The following is a 21,576-nucleotide window of genomic DNA, read 5'->3' on the forward strand; positions in this document are numbered from 1 at the left end:
ATGAGCCTGCTTCTTCCTCTCCCACTCCCCCTGCTTGTGTTCCCTCTCTCACTGGCTGTCTCTTTCCTGTCGAATAAATAAATAAAATCTTTAAAAAAAAAAAAAGCATGACCCAACCATTTGCTGTCTACAAGAGACTCATCTTGAAACTAAAGATATATCCAGACTGAAAGTGAAGGGATGGAAAACCATTTTTCATGCCAATGGGTCTCAAAAGAAAGCTGGGGTAGCAATTCTCATATCAGACAGATTGAATTTTAAACTAAGGACTGTAGTTAGAGATACAGAAGGGCACTATATTATTCTTAACGGATGTATCTAACAAGTGGATATGAGAATTATAAATATCTATGCCCCCAAGAGGAGAGCAGCAAGACACACAAGCCAACTCTTAACCAGACTAAAGAGACATATAGATAAAAATACGTTATTAGTAGGGGGCCTCAACACTCCACTATCAGCAATAGACAGATCACCTAAGCAGAAAATGAACAAAGAAACAAGAGCTTTGAATGACATACTGGACCAAATGGACCTCATAGATATATAGAGAACACTACAGCCCAGAACAACAGATTACTCATTCTTTTTGAATGCACATGGAACGTTCTCCAGAATAGACCATATATTGGGTCACAAAACAGGTCTCAACCGATACCAAAAGAATGAAATTATTCCCTGCATGTTCTCAGACCACAATGCTTTGAAATTGGAACTCAACCACAAGGAAAAATTTGGAAGAAACTCAAACACGTGGAAACTAAGAACCGTCCTGCTCAAGAATGATTCGGTAAACCAGGAAATTAAAAATCAATTTAAAAAACTTATGGAGACCAACAAGAAAGAAGACAAAATGGTCCAAAACCTATGGGACACTGCAAAGGCAGTCCTAAAGGGAAAATACATAGCCATCCAAGCCTCACTCAAAAGAATAGAAAAACCTAAAATGCAGTTTTTATACTCTCACCTCAAGAAGCTGGAGCTGGAACAGAAGAACAGGCCTAACCCATGCACAAGGAAGCAGTTGATCAAGATTAGAGCAGAGATCAATGAATTAGAAACCAGGAACACAGTAGAGCAGATCAACAGAACTAGAAGCTTGTTCTTTGAAAGAATAAATAAGATCGATAACCCACTGGCTAGACTTGTTCAAAAGAATAGAGAAAGGACCCAAATTAATAAAATTATGAATGAAAGAGGAGAGATCAAGTCCAACACCAATGAAATAGAAAGGATCACTAGAAACTTTTATTGACAGCTTTATGCCAATAAATTAAACAACCTAGAAGAAATGGATGCCTTCCTGGAAACGTGTAAACTACCAAGACTGAAACAGGAAGAAATTAATTTTTTAAACAGACCGATCAATTATGAAGAGATTGAAGCAGTGATCAAAAACCTCCCGAGAAACAAGACTCCAAGGCCTGATGGATTCCCCAGGGAATTCTACAAAACATTCAAAGAAGAAATAATACCTATTCTCTTGAAGCTGTTTCAAAAAACAGAAACAGAAGGAAAACTACCAAACTCATTCTATAGGGCCAGTATTAACTTGATCCCCAAACCAGGCAAAGACCTCATCAACAAGGAGAATTACAGACTGATATCCCTGATGAATATGGACGCCAAAATTCTCAACAAGATCCTAGCTAATAGGATCCAACAGTACATAAAAGGATTATCCATCATGACCAAGTGGGATTCATCCCTGGGACGCAAGGGTGGTTCAACATTCGCAAATCGATCAGTGTGATAGAGTATATCTACAAGAAAAAAGCCAAAAAATCATATGAGCCACTCAATAGATGCAGAAAAAGCATTTGACAAAATACAGCATCCTTTCCTGATTAAAACCCTTCAGAGTGTAGGGATAGAGGGTACATTCCTCAATCATAAAAACCATCTATGAAAAGCCTACAGCAAATATCATTCTCAATGGGGAAAAGCTGGAAGCCTTTCCCTTAAGATCAGGAACATGACAAGGATGCCCACTCTCACCATTTTTATTCAACATACTACTAGAAGTCCTTGCAACAGCATTCAGACAACGAAAAGGGATAAAAGGTATCCAAATCGGCAAAGAAGAAGTCAAACTGTCTCTCTTCGCAGATAACATGATACTCTATATGGAAAACCCAAAAGAATCCACTCCCAAACTACTAGAAGTTATAGAGCAATTCAGTAATGTGGCAGGATACAAAATCAATGCTCAGAAATCAGTTGCATTTCTATACACGAATAACGAGACCGAAGAAAGAGAAATTAGGGAATCCATCCCATTTACAATAGCACCAAAAACCATACGTTACCTTGGAATTAACTTAACCAGAGACGTAAAGGAACTATATTCTAGAAACTACAAATCACTCTTGAAAGACATTGAAGAAGACACAAAAAGATGGAAAAATATTCCATGCTAATGGATTGGAAGAATTAACATAGTTATAATGTCGGACGCCAAAATCCTCAACAAGATACTTGCTAATAGAATCCAACAGTACATTAAAAGGATTATCCATCACGATCAAGTGGGATTCATACCTGGGATGCAAGCGTGGTTCAATATTTGCAAATCAATCAGCGTGATACATCATATCAACAAGAAAAGACTCAGGAACCATATGATCCTCTCAATCGATGCCGAAAAAGCATTTGACAAAATACAGCATCCTTTCCTGATTAAAACCCTTCAGAGTGTAGGAATAGAAGGTACATTTCTCAATCTCATAAAAGCCAACTATGAAAAGCCTACTGCAAGTATTATTCTCAATGTGGAAAAGCTGGAAGCCTTTCCCTTAAGATCAGGAACACGACAAGGATGCCCACTCTCGCCGCTATTATTCAACATAGTACTAGAAGTCCTTGCAACAGCAATCAGACGACTAAAAGGGATCAAAGGTATTCAAATCGGCAAAGAAGAAGTCAAAATGTCTCTCTTCGCAGATGACATGATACTCTATATGGAAAACCCAAAAGAAGCCACTCCCAAACTATTAGAAGTTATAGAGCAATTCAGTAACGTGGCAGGATACAAAATAAATGCTCAGAAATCAGTTGCATTTCTATACACGAATAACGAGACCGAAGAAAGAGAAATTAGGGAATCCATTCCATTTACAATAGCACCAAAAACCATACGTTACCTCGGAATTAACTTAACCAGAGACGTAAAGGAACTATATTCTAGAAACTATAAATCACTCTTGAAAGACATTGAGGAAGACATAAAAAGATGGTAAGATATTGCATGCTCATGTATCAGAAGAATTAACATAGTTAAAATGTCCAAGCTACCCAGAGCAATCTACACTTTCAATGCTATCCCGATCAAAATACCGAGGACATTTTTCAAAGAACTGGAACAAATAGTCCTTAAATTTGTATGGAAACAGAAAAGGCCCCGAATCTCCAAGGAACTGTTGAAAAGGAAAAACAAAGCTGGGGGCATCACAATGCCAGATTTCGAGCTGTACTACAAAGCTGTGATCACAAAGACAGCATGGTACTGGCACAAAAACAGACACATAGACCAATGGAACAGAATAGAGAGCCCAGAAATGGACCCTCGGCTCTTTGGGCAACTAATATTTGATAAAGCAGGAAAAAACATCCGGTGGGAAAAAGACAGTCTCTTCAATAAATGGTGCTGGGAAAATTGGACAGCTACATGCAAGAGAATGAAACTTGACCACTATCTCACACCATACACAAAAATAAACTCCAAATGGATGAAAGACCTCGATGTGAGACAGGAATCCATCAAAATCCTAGAGGAGAACATAGGCAGCAACATCTACGACATCGGCCAAAGCAACCTTTTTCATGACACATCTCCAAAGGCAAGAGAAACAAAAGATAAAATGAACTTGTGGGAAATCATCATACAAAAGCTTCTGCACAGCCAAGGAAACAGTCAGAAAAACTAAGAAGCAGCCCACGGAATGGGAGAAGATATTTGCAAATGACACTACAGATAAAAGACTGGTATCCAAGATCTAAAAAGAACTTCTTAAACTCAATATGCAAGAAACAAATAAACAAATCATAAAATGGGCAGAAGATATGAACAGACACTTTTCCAATGAAGACATACAAATGGCTAACAGACACATGAAAAAATGCTCAAAATCATTAGCCATCAGGGAAATTCAAATCAAAACCACACTGAGATATCACCTTACGCCAGTTAGAATGGCAAAAATTGACAAGGCAAAAAACAACAATTGTTGGAGAGAATGTGCAAAAACGGGATCCCTCCTACATTGTTGGTGGGAATGCAAGTTGGTGCAGCCACTCTGGAAAACAGTATGGAGGTCCCTTAAAAAGTTAAAAATTGAGCTACCCTATGATCCAGCCATTGCACTACTGGGTATTTACTCCAAAGATACAGACGTAGTGAAGAGAAGGGCCATATGCACCCCAATGTTCATAGCAGCAATGTCCACAATAGCTAAATAGGGGAAGGAGCCGAGATGCCCTTCAACAGATGACTGGATTAAGAAGTTGTGGTCCAGTAGTGAAGAGAAGGGCCATATGCACCCCAATATTCATAGCAGCATTGTCCACAATAGCCAAAGCGTGGAAGGAACTGAGATGCCCTTCAACAGATGACTGGATTAAGAAGCTGTGGTCCATATATACAATGAAATATTACTCAGCTATCAGAAAGAACGAATTCTCAACATTTGCTACAACATGGACGGCACTGGAGGAGATAATGCTAAGTGAAATAAGTCAAGCAGAGAAAGACAATTATCATACGATTTCTCTCATCTATGGAACATAAGAACTAGGAATGTCAGTAGGGGAAGAAAGGGATAAAGAAAGGGGAGGTAATCAGAAGGGGGAATGAAACATGAGAGACTATGGACTCTGAGAAACAAACTGAGGGCCTCAGAGGGGAGGGTGGTGGGGGAATGGGATAGACTGGTGATGGGTAGTAAGGAGGGCACATATAGCATGGTGCACTGGGTGTTATACGCAACTAATGAATCATCGAACTTTACATCAAAAAACAGGGATGTACTGTATGGTGACTAACATAATATAATAAAAAAATATGATTATAAAGATAAATAAATAAAATAGAAAAAAATAAGAAGATGTGGTCCATATATACAATGGAATATTACTCAGCCATCAAAAAGAACGATTTCTCAACATTTCCTGCAACATGGACGGGACTGGGGGAGATAATGCTAAGCAAAATAAGTCAAGCAGAGAAAGACAATTATCATATGGTTTCACTCATTTAGGGAACACAAGAAGTAGGAAGATCAGTAGGAGAAGAAAGGGAAGAAGAAAGGGGGGGTAAGCAGAAGGGGGAATGAACCATGAGAGACTATGGACTCTGGGAAACAAACTGAGGGCTTTAAAGGGGAGGGGGGTGGGGGATTGGGATAGGCTGGTGATGGGTAGTAAGGAGGGCACATAATGCATGGTGCACTGGGTGTTATATGCAAGTAACGAATCATGGAACTTTACATCAAAAACCAGGGATGTACTGTATAGTGACTAACATAATATAATAAAAAAAATATTCTATAAAAATGTATAAATAAATAATAGGAACATGGAAGACAAAGCAAGAAATTGCACAAAGGTTGCTGGAACACAGGACTGCCCAAGCCTCCTAGAAGATTGGACATTGACTATGATTTTCTCCACAGAAAGGAATGGAAGAGGGGTCAGAAGGAGCCTGAACTAAGGGTGGTGTGTGGAAGTATAGGCTGGGTTGTGAGAACAATCACAGCCTTTTCTAAGTGCTTCATGGGAACATAAATGTTCTTTACACATTTGTCATAAGATTGTTGGAAAAATCCAAAGAATGTTTATTAACCAATGCCAATTCTTCCTGTTGCTGATGGCGTTACATACCTGGGTTAGAAATAGAACAGTGGCGGCTGGGTGGCTCAGTTCGTTAAGCATCTGACTTTCGATTTCAGCTTAGGTCATAATCTTGGGGAGTCCCCATGTCAGGCTCCTCACTGAGCGTAGAGCCTGCTTAAGAATCTCTCTCTCCCTGTCCCCCAGCCCTTCACTCCCTCCCCCACACTCTTGCTCTCTTTCTGGGGAAAATAATGAAAAGACAGAACATTTTGGCCAGGGTGTCAGCAGCACACCACTGAATCTGAGTCAGCTGCCATAGAAGGATAGCTGCACCTCTCTACTCTAGGCCCCTCAGCAGACCCCGAGAAGAAGCATCAGGGGCTGCTGAGGCACATGGCTTTGTCCTTAGAACCACATGTGTCTGCGGGGTTGTCACTCTCTTCTCCATCTTACCTGGTGTTCTGGAGGGTGGATACATCACTGTTGAGGGAAGACAGTTTGCTTTTCAAAATCCAGAGGGTCATCAGAAAGAAAGCTAAATTGACCTTCAAGAAACCACAGTTTTATTGAAAACAATTTCAGTCTGTGATCTGTATTGTAGTCTGTCCTACATCAATTTCACACTTAAGTCATTTCATATCAAGTAACAGTGTTAGAGTTTGTAGTTTTAGGACCAATCTTAGAAAACCAAACAATGCCATGACAATCCAGGGACATGCCTGCCCCTGTCACCCCCTTCAAAATTCTGCTCTTCTAATGACCCCAGCTAAGCATCAAGGATGCTGTGATGTCATTACTCACAGAGAAGATGACACAGACTGGTCCAAGGAAGCTCCATAGAAATCCCTTTTCTCGGTGGAGCCAGCAGCTGAGAAAGAGAGAGTAAAAAATGCATTAGTCCTTAGGAATACAGAATATTATATAAATTCATTCATTCATTCATTCATCAACAAAGACTGAGTGACTCTTTTTGAGAGAGTCTGTCATTGGCTCTGAAGATACAGTAGTAAAGAAAGTAAACATGGCCTTAAAACCCACAAATCCCACATTAGTGGACACACGATTAGTCATACTGCAACAATAAAACAAAAATGTGAGGCTTCAAGATGTATCATTGGTTGTCATGCTTAGTTTGGAGTCTGAGGGATAAAGATGGTTAAGGAAGATTCCCTAAGGAAATTATATTTTTAGCTGGGATATTGACGTTGAAGGATGTTACTGAGATAAACAGGGTTGAAGCAAAGAAGCCCACAAACGTGTTAGATTTTGAGAGTCCTGTAATCCTAACAGTCTTTTAGGGGCCTTTCTTGCACTGCTCAATTGAATTTGTTTCCATTGGCTGCCAAACTCATCGACTTAGTTCTAAATTTGTTCATGGCTTTATTGAGATATATTTTATAGACCGTAAAATTCACCCATTTAAACTACACAGTTCAGTGATCTTCAGAATATTCACAGAGTTGTGCAACCAGTGCAACAAAATCTAATTTTAGGACATTTTCAACTCCTCCAAGAGAAACTTCATTCACATTAGCAGTCACGTACTCCCACCTCCACACACTCCACTCCTCACCCTCCCCCCAGGGCACCATTACTCTGCTTTCTCACTTGATGGATTTGCCTAATCTAAACATTTTACATAGGTGGTATCATGAAATATGTGCTCTTTCATGACTGGATTCTTTCATTCAGCATCAAGCTTTCAAAGTTCATCCACATTGCCACATATTTTTATGGCTGAGTAATATTCCTTACTCTTTTTCATAGCTAAGTCATATTCTGCCGGATGGATATGTCCCATATTGTTATCCATTCATCGGTTGATGGACATTACAGTTGTTTGCAATTTTGAATACTGTTGCTATAAGCATTCATGTCCAAGTTTTTTGGGAACATATGCTTCCATTTGTTTGGGGTATATGCCTAGCATGTGGTAGCTATTTATTGAACTTTGTGAGAAACTGTCAAACCATGTTGCCAAGTGGTTGCACCATTTTACATTCCAACCAGCAATGTATGAGTGTTCCAAATTTTCCACATCCTTGCAAGCACTTTTTTTTTATTTACAATGACTTTTTTGTGCTTTTTTTTATTATTGAGATATAATTGATGAGTAACATTGTATTAGTTGTAGGTACACCTGAGCCTATATTTTTTATAATAATTTTTTATTATGTTTGTTAGTCACTTTTTACTGCCTGTCTTTTTTAACCATCACCACTAATGGGTATACAGTTAATATCTCACTTGTGGTTTTTGACTTACACTTTCCTAATGACTAAGGTGGTTGAACATTTTTCATGTGCTAATTGGTCATTTACATATCTTCTTTGGGAAAATGTCTATTAAAATATTTTGTCAGGGCACCTGGGTGGCACAGCGGTTAAGCATCTGCTTCGGCTCAGGGCGTGATCCCGGCGTTATGGGATCAAGCCCCACATCAGGCTCCTCCGCTATGAGCCTGCTTCTTCCTCTCCCACTCCCCCTGCTTGTATTCCCTCTCTCGTTGGCTGTCTATCTCTGTCGAATAAATAAATAAAATCTTTTAAAAAATATATTTTGTCCATTTTTTCAGTTTTTTATTTCTTTAATTAATCTCTACACCCCACATGGGGCTCAAACTCACAACCTCAAGTCAAGAGTCACACACTCCACCAACTGAACCAGCCAGGCTCCCTTAGTTTGTCCATTTCTAAATTGAGTTATTTGTCTCTGGTTGTTGAGTTATTCAATTTAATTTTCACAACAGCACAAATCAGAGGTTCTCTTATGATCACACATTGGTAACTAATGCTTAGAGAGCTTAGGTCTATGGCTGAAGGTTTTACTGATACACAGTGACAGAATTCACTTTTGATTCTACATTAGGATAAAGGAGAGAGTGAGCAGGGCATTTCAGAACAATTGAGAGTGTGGAAGGCCATTTCAGGACAACTGAAATATAGACTAAGTAGAATGTAAGCAAGAGAGAACTGAAGTGTCCAAGAAAGACACCCGGGAAGAGCTCGGTCGATGAGGTGAACATAAGCTGTAGCAGCATGTTGTGGTTAGGCGTGCACGTCCTGGGAACTGACCTCCTGAATGGAGGAACCGCAGAAAATATTGAAAATAGTCTATCCAAGAGAAACTACTACACCTCACTAAGACTACAGAGAAAGGAGGCTGGGATGGTTAACATGGAGCTTGGTGGTGTCGCAGCCAAAAGTTGAGAGCACTGAAGACAATGGAGAGATCTGACTATTTTTGGAGCTCCACTAAAAGCATCATCATCACCCCCAGAACACAGCCAATATTTTTTTTCTAACTCTGTAATTCCCTAACCCTTTATTCTGCAAACTTGGTGGCTATTTGATTTGACTGAGAACTCATGGGGGAGAGGGGAGCCTATGCTAGGGTGTTACCAATACAATAGCCCACTACTGTCACATCACCAGCTGTCTAGGCCTATGATTTCAAGTGGGATCAACAAGAACTTGTCCAGCAATTTAAAAGGAAATACTGGAGAACCAAAAGACCATAACAAATTTTGAAAACCTCTGAAACATTCCTCTAAGTCTAAGGATGCATGAGGATATGCCTCACTCAAAAAAGGCATGGGGTGCACCCAATGTTCATAGCAGCAATGTCCACAATAGCCAAAATATGGAAAGAGCCCAGACATCCATCAACAGATGAATGGATAACGAAGATGTGGCATATATATGCAATGGAATATTACTCAGCCATCAAAAGGAATGAAATCTTGCCATTTACAATGACATGGATGAAAATAGAGGTATTATTATGCTGAGTGAATTAAGTCAGTCAGAGAAAGACAAATCTCAGATGATTTCACTCCTTTGTGGAATTTAACATGAACCTTGGGAATGGAAGAAAAAATTAAATAACACAAAATTGGAAGGGGGGACAAACCATAAGAGACTCTTAACTGAGGGTTGCTGGAACGAAGTGGGCGGGGGATGGGGAAGTGGGTGATGGGCATTAAGGAGAGCATTTGATGTAATGACACTGAGTGTTACATACAACTGTTGAATCACTAAAATATACCTCTGAAACTAAAAATACACTATATGCTCATTTAACTGAATAAAAATTGTTTTTAAAAAGGCATGGGGAAAAAAGAGAGTGCTAGTCTCTCACCTCTGACTGACCTTGAGGTTTTGTACAATCAGAAAGTGAAAGCTGTTATGTAAACTGTCCTAAGTTTGAAGGTGTGCCTTCTCACACAGATACCTTTGTAAAAGAACGCAAAGTATATAGGCAAAGCATTAAGGAAGTCTTCTGAGGAAACATTGGGTCACATTTAAAATATACTGACCCACATGTGACCAACACCCTAGGAACCCAGGACTAAAAATAAAAATAAGAACTTTAATAAAGCTAGCAGAAAATTCAGAAATGGCTAGTAAGGAGGGCACGTATTGCATGGTACACTGGGTGTTATATGCAAGTAACGAATCATGGAACTTTACATCAAAAACCAGGGATGTACTGTATGGTGACTAACATAATATAATAAAAAAAATATTATTATTAAAAAATTAAAAATTAAAAATTAAACTTTTCCTAAATGTCAAAAAAAAAAAGAAAAAAGAAATAACACACTTCAAGGAATGACCAATCTACAGAATTGGTCCAGGAGAGTCACTAAACAAACAAACAACAAAAAAAAAAACCAACATATCAGAAACAACATATCTGGGAAGGTGGAGGAATCTGATAACAGAGGTGTTACAATATATTATCTAATATATTGACGTTTAACCAAAAATTTATGATCTATCCAAAGAAACAGGAAAATGCGCAACATACACAGAGAAAAAATCAGTCAAAAGAAAATGTTTCCTAAGAGGTACAGATTTCACTTTGTAAAGTCTTTAAATCCGTTATTATAAATATATTAAAAACACTATACCATGTCTAAAAAAACAAAGGAAAGGGTGCCGGGGTGACTCAGTCAGTTAAGCATCTGACTCTAGATCTGGGCTCAGGTCATGATCTCAGGGTCATGAGATGGAGCCCCGTATCTGTCATGCACTGAAATAAAGTTCTCAGACACCAATCTAAGTGGCCACGCAGGCTGCCTCTGCAAGGGAGAGTGGTAGCAGCTGAATCCTGCACATACATTTTATTTTGTTTTTTACCAGAAAAGCAAGGACAGCTGCCTCAAACCATGGGAAAGGGGTACAAAGGGATAGTAAAATCTTGAAGCCATAAAGCAGGCTTGCATTCTCCCCCACACATTGGCACCCTGGGAGTCAGTCGTGGGACAAGGGAGGACCAGGATGTATGAGCTAGCAATCGCCAGGTGCAGAAATGGGGGACTGAAGGTTACACTCTTTTATAGCTCCTAACTTATGCCCTGCCCCTGGGGATCATGGGATCCTGCTTCTACTGGGCCATTGAGTACAATAGCCTGAGAACAGGAACTCTGCTGACATTTCAGCAGCTTCCACAGTCAATCTTTAGGGTTCACAATATATTTTCTAAGAATAACTCCACAGCATCAGGCTCTGTGCTGGGCATAGAGCCTGAATGAGATTTTCTCACTTCCTCTGCCCCACTATCCCCTCTCTCCTTGTCTTTCTCTCAAAAAAAAAAAAAAAAGAAGCCGGGGGGGGGGGGGGGGGGGGGGAATAAGATTAACAGCTGACTTCTTGTCTGAGATCATGGAGATCAGAAAGCAGTGGAATAACCTCTTCAAAGTGTCCCAAAAAAATGATGGTCAACCAAGAGTTCCATATCTAGCTAAATTCTCTGTGAAAAATGAAGAAATTAAGGCATTTCAAGAAAAACAAAAATAAGATAATTCTTGCTTGCTGAACTGTCCTACAAAAAATACTAAACAAGTCCTTTAGGCTGACAAGAAAGGACACTAGACAGTAACTTGAATCCAAACAAATAGAGCCAGTCAAAGAAACTATGTGGGTATCACAAAAGACACTATATTTTTGTTTATAACTCCTTTCCTTTTCTGTTTTATTTTTTTAAGATTTTATTTATTTATTTGACAGAGAGACAGCCAGTGAGAGAGGGAATACAAGCAGGGGGAGTGGGAGAGGAAGAAGCAGGCTCTCAGTGGAGGAGCCTGATGTGGGGCTGGATCCCGGATCGCCGGGATCACGCCCTGAGCTGAAGGCAGACACTTAACAACTGTGCTACCCAGGTGCCCCTCCTTTTCTGTTTTAAAAGATCACTGCAACGAGCAATACTTATAAAACCGGGTCAGTGGGCTCGTAAGATACAAACATATAATTTTGGGAGGAGGAAAGGAATGTAGGAATATTGGGCTACACAATGGTTTTAGATATGATATCCCAAGCATGAGCAACAAAACAATAAACTGGACTTCATCAAAATTAAAAAAACTTTTCTGCTTTAAAAGACGTTATCAAGAAAGAGAAAAGACAGATTGGTAGAAAATACTTGCAAATCACATATAGAGGAGGTCCTAGCACCCAGAATGTATTAAGAACCCAAAACCTCCACAATAAAAAGACAAATAACCCAGTTTAAAAATGGGCAAAGAGGGGCGCCTGGGTGGCTCAGTCATTAAGCGTCTGCCTTCGGCTCCAGTCATGATCCCAGGGTCCTGGAATCGAGCCCTGCATAGGGCTCCCTGCTCTGCTGGGAGCCTGCTTCTCCCTCTCCCACTCCCCCTGCTTGTGTTCCCTCTCTCACTGCTTCTCTCTGTCAAATAAATAAATAAAATATTTTTAAAAAATAAAATAATATAATATAAATAATAAAAATAAAATAAAAATGGGCAAAGATTCTGAAAAAGCATTTCTCCGAAGAAGATAAGCAGATGGTCAATAAACATGGGAAAAGCTTCAGCATCACTAGTTAGTAGGGATTGAAGTCTAAACCGCAATGAGATATCACTTCAAACTCACACAAAGGGCTAACATTCAAAATGTAGAAAGTTAAGTGTTGATGATGTGGAGAAATTATATATGTATTATTGCTCCCAGGAATCTAAAATGGCGCAGACACTTGGGAAAATGCATGGCAGTTTGTCTAAATGCTAAACGTAGATGTGCGACGTGATCCGGCAATCCCACAAATGGATATATACCCAAAACAAATGAAAATATATGTTCCCACAAACACTTACACGTGTTTAGTTGTGGCAGCATCATTCATAATGGCAAAAACTGGAAACAATCTAAGAGCCCATCAAATGAAAGATACGTAAAACGCGGTATCTGTATAATGGAATATTATTTCCAAAACCATAGCACCACCGGGAGCAATTAACAACAAGGAACGAAGTCACGAAGTCACCATACTTGCAACGACCATGTGGGTCAGCCCTGAAAGCATCTTACAAAGGGGAAGAACATAGTCATAAGAGACCACATGTATGATTTCATTTACGTCAAATATCCAGAACAGGCAGAGCCACAGAGACAGAGGGTAGATTAGTGCTGGCCGGGGTGGGGGTGGAGGAGGGTAGCAGGAATGAGGAGGGAAGGCTGTGCACAAGAGGAACGTGTTCTAGAAAAACATCGTGGTGATGCCGCATGACTCTCTGATCATTCTAAAAAACACTAATCTGTACACTTCAAAGGGTCAGGTTTACAGAAGGTGAAATATATTGCAATGAAAAAGTAAAACACGAAACTGAGTATTAAAAGTGAAGAGTGCTATACGGTGACTAACTTAACATAATAAAAATTATTATTAAAAAAAATAAAAATAAATAAAAGTGAAGACTACAAGCTCTGCAGCTTGACTGCCAGGATTTGAATCTCAGCTCTGCCTCTTACTAGCCAAGCACTTTGGGGCATTTAATTAAACTATCAGGGGCTCACTGGGCAAATGACTGTATTTACCTCATTGTGTTAGAATGAGGAGAAACTGAGTTAACACATACAAAAATGGGTAGAAAATTGCATGGCATAAAGTAAGTACCATAAAAAACTATAATACAATCGATTACTTCATTATTTAAATCAACTCTATTTTTCAAATAAAAAAACATCTTAAAGGATTTGGACAAAGAAGTAGATTCAATTTTTTTAAATGATGTCCTAAGCACTCCTTTTGGCTTCAGTTTTGCTATTCAAACGACAGAGCTTTAAAGACTTGTGGCTTAATTATCATAATTTTCCACCAGAAAGATGTCCTAAGGATTATTACTTCATGTGTCTTCTCTGTATTATGCTCTAGCATAATAAAAAAAAATGCTACTCTGGTTCTAGTGGTGGCTGTGCTCATGCAGGGAATTTGCATTTACCGGGTGGTTGTTCCATAAAGGCGAGGCCTGGATGCAGCAGAAATGGCCACAATTATAGCTGGGGCTCCATAGCCCACGGGGAACATGAACTTCTTCATGACCCTGCTCACGCTGGAGTAGTTGACCACCGTCAGGTTCCGCGCAGTGAGGAAGAGGTGCAGACCCTCCAGCAGCATCCAGGTGAAGGAGGCCAGGTAGAGGTAGTGTAAGGCACCCGCGATGATGGCACACAGCACCTGGGGGAGGACAAAGGTGCCCCAAGAGGGAATGTCATGGAGGAGGGTGGCCCCAGGACCTGTCCCATACTTTCCATTGGAGAGAACACTCATGCATATGGTCGAGTTGTCTGGAGAGGGTTTGTCTTCTAGTTCATTGGTCAATGTGAAATAGGCTACTTACCCCTCTAACCTCCCCGGGAACCAAGGACATTTTATTAAGGTATCAGTGCAGCACGGCTCCATGAACTGAGGACCCCTGGGACAGGGCAGGGGCTCCTCTGTGACGGTGTCAGTACCTTGATCTCGGTCCGGTCGATGGCCGTGAGGAAGAGCAGGTGGGCCAGGAAGAGGCAGATTGAGAGCTGCAGGTGGATGGAGGTGCTGGTGTTCTGGATGGTTTTGCACAGCAGGAAGGTGAGGGCTGCCAGGAGGAGGCACAGCAGAGAGAGGCCCAGCCCCCCATAGGTGATCACAACCAGCGCATAATCCTCTTCCTGGGACCCAGCAAAAAGAAGCAACAGGACATCACAGTCACATTTTCCTGCTCTGGGTAATGACCCTTCCATCTTTTGTCCCCCATTTTTTGGCATAGCAACATCAAGAATAGAGGAACCAGGTAAATTTGTTGTGTTATTAGTAAGTTCCTCCAGGTTCAGAATGCTAGAATTCTATGGGATTCAGACCTTATTAATTCAGGTCCTGCAAGAATTGAGGGAGAGGAGAGCCCTTACTCAAGACAAAGCCCCAGAACTCACAAGGGTTTTTTTTTTACTTTACAGGTCACCTGCATGAAACTTTGGTTTTGGTGATCCAGAGGAAGTGCTACCAGCTCACCTGGCTGGGGAAGCAGGCACACAGAGTTTCTCCTCTACCTGTACTCACTGGCTTCCCTGCTTCCCTCTGACCTCTGACACCATCATAACTTCCATTCTATAACCCCTGAGCACTCCTGCCCTGAAGACCCCTGTGGTAAGCAGAATTCTAATTTGGCAGTGATCAAAGGTATACACACACCTTCTTCCAATTTTTCAAATAAAGGCCAATTTGTGCTGCTGTGAAGGAATTTTGCAGATGAAATTCAGATGCTATATCAGTTGACTTTAAAAGAGGGATTTTATCCTGGGTGGGCCTGGTCTAATCAGTAAGCCCTCAAAAGCTCTGAGCTCTTCCTGAAGTAAAATCCAAAGTATGAGGGCATTTGAGGTGAGGGAGCTTCTCCTGCTGGCCTCAGGATACAAATGCTGATACACTACAACAGAATACAGAACCCACAATGGACACTCAATTCTATGGTCAACTAATCTTCAACAAGGCAGGAAAGAATATCCAATGAAAAAAAGACATTCTCTTCAATAAATGTTATTGCAATAATTGTGGACAGCCACATGCAGAAGACTGAAACTGGACCACTTTCTTATATCATAGAGAAAAATAAGGTCAAATGGATGAAAGACCTAAATGTGAGACAGGAATCCAAAAAAATTCTAGAGAACACAGGTAGCAACCTCTTTGAGTTTGGCTACATTGACTTCTTGCTAGACACATCTCCAAAGCCAAAAGAAACAAAACCAAAAATGAATTATTGGGACTTCACCAGGATAAAAAGCTTTTTGCACACCAAGGAAACAGTCAACAAAACTAAAAGGCAGCCTACAGCATAGGAGAAGATATTTGCCTTGAAGAAACTGCATGATATAAACTTCTGGTTTTTTAGAGCCCCTACATGTGAGGAAATACGTTACAGAGCAACAGGCGTGGAATGCAGCCCCTCTCAGGGTCTCACCTGCACGTCATAGTGGGCCATGAGGACGGCAAAGCTGCTGAGGTGGGTGCACTGGCAGGTGGTGCTGGTGTCTCTGGTGGTCACCGTCCTGCAGCCCGTGGTGGACCAGTGACCACATCCATCCTGACTGTGCTCCCAGAAGACGCAGAACACCTTTTGCTTTGGCCCAGGGGTCGCTGACTGTAGGAACAGAGTGTAGGTGGGAGCTGGTGGTTCTGGTGCTCAGAAATGCTTATCCAAAGCTGGCTTGCAAAGGGCTTTCCTGGAGGAATGACGGACCCATGGGGGAGCCCCCCAGAACCTAAGACTGAGCTAGGCAGCAAGGCTGTGCCCAGGACCCAGACTCCTTCCACACCCACAGCCCCGTCTCACCAACACTCACATGGTGAGAGAAGATGAAGGTGATCGGGGAGCTGAGGTTCTGGGTGTCCCTTTTGCTCGTAAAGGCGGAGATGACATCTGAGAGCAGGACAGAGGGGACTCCTTGCAGCACGCCCTTCTGTGCCCCATGCAGAACTGCCTGCTTCTCAGACTCCAGGACCAGGCGGGCCTCAGCCAGCAACTTGCCCATCCCTGGCATGGAGATGAGGCCCACCACAGAAGGACCTGCAGGAAGAGGCCAATGTTGACACCTCAGGGTACACAACAGTGCCCCTTCCTCCTCAGAGGGACACTTTGTGGTGCTACCATACCCCCCTTTCCCTTTTATCCTCAGTTCCCTGTTTGTCACATCCTTGGGCATCTTGTGACCTGCCCCCATCTCAGCCGTTACCTGAGTCACCAGATTCGTGCACCACATTCCAGTTCAGCAGCATCTTTGCCTGATTGGAACTCAAAGTGACGTTTGTGTGTCCTTGCTCCTGCACCACGAGGGCCAGGTCTATAAGATGTCAGAGTCGTATAAGGGAGTTAGGTTAGTAATTCCACCTGGAGTGGTTGCTGTAGCACCATTATTTTTATACGTGTTTACACACACAGTGAATCACAGAGGATTATAAGAAAATACTATGAGCAATTGTACACCAACAAACGGGATAACCGAAAAGAAAGTGACAAATTCCTAGAGACACACAAACTACGAAAGTAATAGAAGAATGAAGTTGAACAGACCTATCACAGGCAAAGATAATGAATCAGATAAAAATTCCCCAAAATGAAAAGCCTTGACCAGATATCTTTACTGGTGAATTCTGCCAACCATTTAAGTAAGAATTAACAAGAATCCTATGTAAACTCCTCCAAAAGTAGAATAGGAAGGAATACAACTAAATAATCTTATGAGGCCACCATCAGCCTGACAAAACCAGATAAATCCATTATGAGAAAACTATAGACCAATATTTCTAATGAGCATAAATGTAAAAAAATCTTCAACAAAGTATTAGGAATAAATATAGCCGAGGAGGTTCAAGTCTTGTATACAGAAAACTACAGAAAAAAAAATGTTGGGATAAATGAAAGATCCTATGTAACTGAGAAAACATCTATGTTAATGGATTGAAAGGCTTAATATTGTTTAAATGGCAATATTTCCCAAAGAGATCTACAGACTCAATGCAATCCATATCAATATTCCAACAACATCTTTTTTTAGAAATGGAAAAGTCCATCCTAAAATTCAGAGGCCATTGCAAGAGGCCCAAATACCCAAAATAATCTTGAAAATGAAAAACAAAATGGAGCACTTACACCTCCTGATTTCAAAACTGACTACTAACCTACAATAATCAGAACAGGTCACTAGCATAAGAATAGACATATAAACCAATAAAATAAAATTAAAAACCCATACATCTGTGGTCAATTGATTTTCAACAAAGGATATCAAGATCCTTCAATGGAAGAAGAAAACTCTCTTTAGCAAATGGTGCTGGGCACATCTGGATACCCACTTGCCATAGAAGGAACCGCACCTCACACAACACACAAACATTAACGCAAAGTGACCTACATTTATGAGTTAAAACTAGAACAGTTAGGAGGAAACACAGGCGTAATCTTCATGGCTTTGGATTTGGCAATGGATTATTACCAAAGACAATAAATACACACGCAACCAAAGAAAAAAGAGAGGAAAAGGATTTCATCAGAACAAAGGTATCTGTTCACTGGAGTGAAAAGACCACGGAGAAAGTGGAAAGACAATCCTTGGAAAGGGAGAAAAAATTAGCAAGTCACATGTCTCATACAGTCTACTATAGAATATATAAAGAACTCTTACAGCTCAACAACCAAAACCAAACAATGAATTACAAAGAAGGCAAAGGACCTGAATGGATGTTTCTAAAATATATATATACATACAAACAAATATGCAACAATCACATAAAAAATGTTAAATATCAGTAGTCATTTGGGAAATGCAAATCAAAACCATGACAAGATATCACCTGACATATACATAAAAGGTTAAAAGAAAACAAAATGCAAGTGCCAAGTGTTGCTGAGAATGTGGATATGGGAAGCCCTGTGAGCTGCTGGTGCGGATGTAAAATGGTGCCGCCATTTTGGAAAAAGAGCCTGGTGGATCCTCAAAAAGTTGAACAGAGAGTGACGTCATCACTCAGAAATTGCACTCCTATGTATGTATGCAAAGAGCTGAGAACTGTTATTCAAACAAAAACTTGTCCACCAATATTCATAGTAACACCATTCAAAATAGTCAAAAGGTGACAACAACCCAAAGGTCCATCAGTGGATGAATGGATACACAAATGGTACTGAATACATAATAGTGGACTATTATTCAACCATAAAAAGGAAAGCATTACTGCCACATGCTACAACATGGATTCACCTTGAAAACATGATGCCGTGTGAAAGAAGCCAGACTATAAGGTTACCTATTGCATGATTCTATAGGTATGAAATGTCCAGAATAGGCAAATCCAGAGACACAGAACACAGACTGGTGGCTGCCAGGGACTGGGGGAGGGAGAGAGAAGGGACTGCTTAGTGGGTACATTATTTACTTTTGAAGCGATGAATATATTTTAGAAATGAGGTGATGGTTGTACAGCTCTGTGAGTGTTCTAAGTGCCACTGAATTGTACACCTTGTTTAAAATGGTGAATTTTGAAAACAGTGTGGCGGTCCCTTAAAAAGTTAAAAATTGAGCTACCCTATGATCCAGCCATTGCACTACTGGGTATTTACCCCAAAGATACAGACGTAGTGAAGAGAAGGGCCATATGCACCCCAATGTTCATAGCAGCTCTGTCCACAATAGTTAAATCGTGGAAGGAACCGAGATGCCCTTCAACAGATGACTGGATTAAGAAGTTGTGGTCCATGTATACAATGGAATATTATTCAGCTATCAAAAAGAATGATTTCTCAACATTTGCTGCAACATGGACGGCACTGGGGGAGGTAATGCTAAGTGAAATAAGTCAAGCAGAGAAAGACAATTATCATATGATTTCTCTCATCTATGGAACATAAGAACTAGGAAGATCGATCATTAGGGGAAGAAAGGGATAAAGAAAGAGGGGGTAATCAGAAGGGGGAATGAAGCATGAGAGACTATGGACTCTGAGAAACAAACTGAGGGCCTCAGAGGGGAGGGGGTGGGGGAATGGGATAGGCTGGTGATGGGTAGTAAGGAGGGCATGTATTGCATGGAGCACTGGGTGTTATATGCAACTAATGAATCATCGAACTTTACATCAAAAACCAGGGATGTACTGTATGGTGACTAACATAATATAATAAAAAAATATTTAAATAAATAAAATAAAATAAAATAAAATAAAATACAGGAGGTAGAAAAAAAAATAAAATAAAATAAAATGGTGAATTTTATGTTACCTGAATTTTACCTCAATAAAACAAATCATACTTAAATATCAAATAATATCAAATTTACATTCTTCAAAATCGAACAAATAATCTTCTTTCAAAGATATTTCTATTTTGTTATCTTAAATTCTTCATTATAATTATTTCATCTACTGATAATTTATATTACAATGAAAATGTATATGATTTACAGTTTTATTCATATAATCTCTTAACTGGTTTATGAGCGCAACACTGAGATACAAGCATGGTCACACACTCTAGGGAGGCTGGGGAACAAGGAAGTGGGAACAGGTGGAACAGAGCCTGGGGCAGACCCCGTACTGACCTGTGCCTGCAGATGCATTGAAAGTCGGTGTCCCATTGGGCAGAGCCTGGCTAATATTTCTCAGGACATCTTCCAGGCCAACGAGCAGGTCAGTGGCCACACAGTGCTGCTCTAAGCGGGGCAGGGTCTCCAGGTCCTCAGGGGTCTCCAATAGCTCATCTACCCCCTGTATGAGGTCCTGGGAGATGGGGACACAGAGCTAGTGAGCATGAAGGCCCTGCCCACCCAGCCCCAGACAACAGACCCTGGAGACTCATTGGTGGTACTGGATCAGATTCTCTGGGTCTTTGCCCCTGGAATCCAGCCACGCAGAAATCAACCTTGTTCACAAATGCCAAGAATGACATCAGCCCAGTGTCCAGAAACAGCAAGAAGAAGTGACTTGTCAGTGCAGGGGGGTGTCTAACAGTGAGTGGGAATGCCTGCATGTCTGCTCTTCCCACCCACGCTGGGAGAGGAGGGGCCTCGGAGAGGAAGCCATCGTGTTGGGGCCAAACTTCCCAGGCCTCTGTGGGACGCCTCCACCTTGCCTCTCCTGGGATGTGCCTTTACCTGGATGGTGTTCTTAGCCAAGGCTGGCTTGAAGTCTTGGCACAGATCTTGGACTCTTTCAAAGAAGCGGGACATGCTCTGAGGAGAGGGGACATGAGGGGGGTCAGAGAGCCTCACATGTGGGTGGGGGAGCAGAGGGAAATGGGTGGATCAGGCCGACTGCGCAGAGGGATTCCTGGCCACTCACCTCACTCTTGATTCCAGGGGGTGGGGTCCAGGTGGGGAAGGACATCTCTGCAGGGGATAGAACACCACTCATTAGGTGTGACAGTGTGTGTGCCTGTGTCCGGGGTGGGGTCAGGGGTCAGGTCAGACCAGGTACCTTCACAGATGGTGTTGGGCTGCTTATCCTGGAATCCGGGTTTGGGCTCCCAGCCCCGGAGGCAGCGGCACTTGTACGAGCCCACGGTGTTGATGCAGACGGTGGAGCTGTGGCACGTAGGCTGCCCGGAGCTACACTCGTCCACATCTGGGGACACAGAGATGAGAGTCAGGACCCCTTTCCCCTCCGTGCCCTGCCCCCTTTTCCCTGTGTTACTGTCCCCCCTTGGCTGGAGGCGATAACACCTGCTGACTCCACACCCTGGTTATGCTGTGGTTACAGGAAGTGTGCGGAGCCTGACAGGTGGCACGTGAGCCCCGTACAGAAGTGCAGGTTGTGAATATAGAAATACCTTTGTCCCAGGTAGTAATTAGCTGCTGCCTGGAGTCTCCAAGGAGCCTGCTCCTCGGTACCCCAGCTCCTTCCCCGGAACCCCCCAGATCTCTTCCCATCCAGCCTCAAAAGAATTAACGCCTGGCTCAGCAGGGCACCCCCAGGGCT

General features: G+C 41.5%; 1 protein-coding gene across 4 annotated transcripts in view; it reads right to left on the bottom strand.

Moving 5' to 3' along the window:
* LOC103682119 (adhesion G protein-coupled receptor E2-like) overlaps positions 1 to 21,576 on the bottom strand; it is a 60,634-nt gene that overhangs the window by 31,028 nt on the left and 8,030 nt on the right. For all 4 annotated transcript variants that reach the window (XM_040629161.1, XM_040629159.1, XM_040629162.1 and 1 more), the window contains 11 exons: positions 21,076 to 21,222; positions 20,941 to 20,987; positions 20,754 to 20,831; positions 20,202 to 20,379; positions 16,845 to 16,952; positions 16,455 to 16,678; positions 16,073 to 16,252; positions 14,586 to 14,783; positions 14,072 to 14,307; positions 6,631 to 6,697; positions 6,283 to 6,374 (listed from right to left, as the gene is read on the bottom strand). In XM_040629161.1, coding sequence (XP_040485095.1) covers positions 6,283 to 6,374; positions 6,631 to 6,697; positions 14,072 to 14,307; positions 14,586 to 14,783; positions 16,073 to 16,252; positions 16,455 to 16,678; positions 16,845 to 16,952; positions 20,202 to 20,379; positions 20,754 to 20,831; positions 20,941 to 20,987; positions 21,076 to 21,222 — 1,555 coding nt within the window. The remainder of the gene's footprint in view (positions 1 to 6,282; positions 6,375 to 6,630; positions 6,698 to 14,071; positions 14,308 to 14,585; positions 14,784 to 16,072; positions 16,253 to 16,454; positions 16,679 to 16,844; positions 16,953 to 20,201; positions 20,380 to 20,753; positions 20,832 to 20,940; positions 20,988 to 21,075; positions 21,223 to 21,576) is intronic.

Source organism: Ursus maritimus, unplaced genomic scaffold (assembly GCF_017311325.1).
Source record: "Ursus maritimus isolate PB19 unplaced genomic scaffold, ASM1731132v1 scaffold_14, whole genome shotgun sequence".
NCBI classification, from domain to species: domain Eukaryota; kingdom Metazoa; phylum Chordata; class Mammalia; order Carnivora; family Ursidae; genus Ursus; species Ursus maritimus.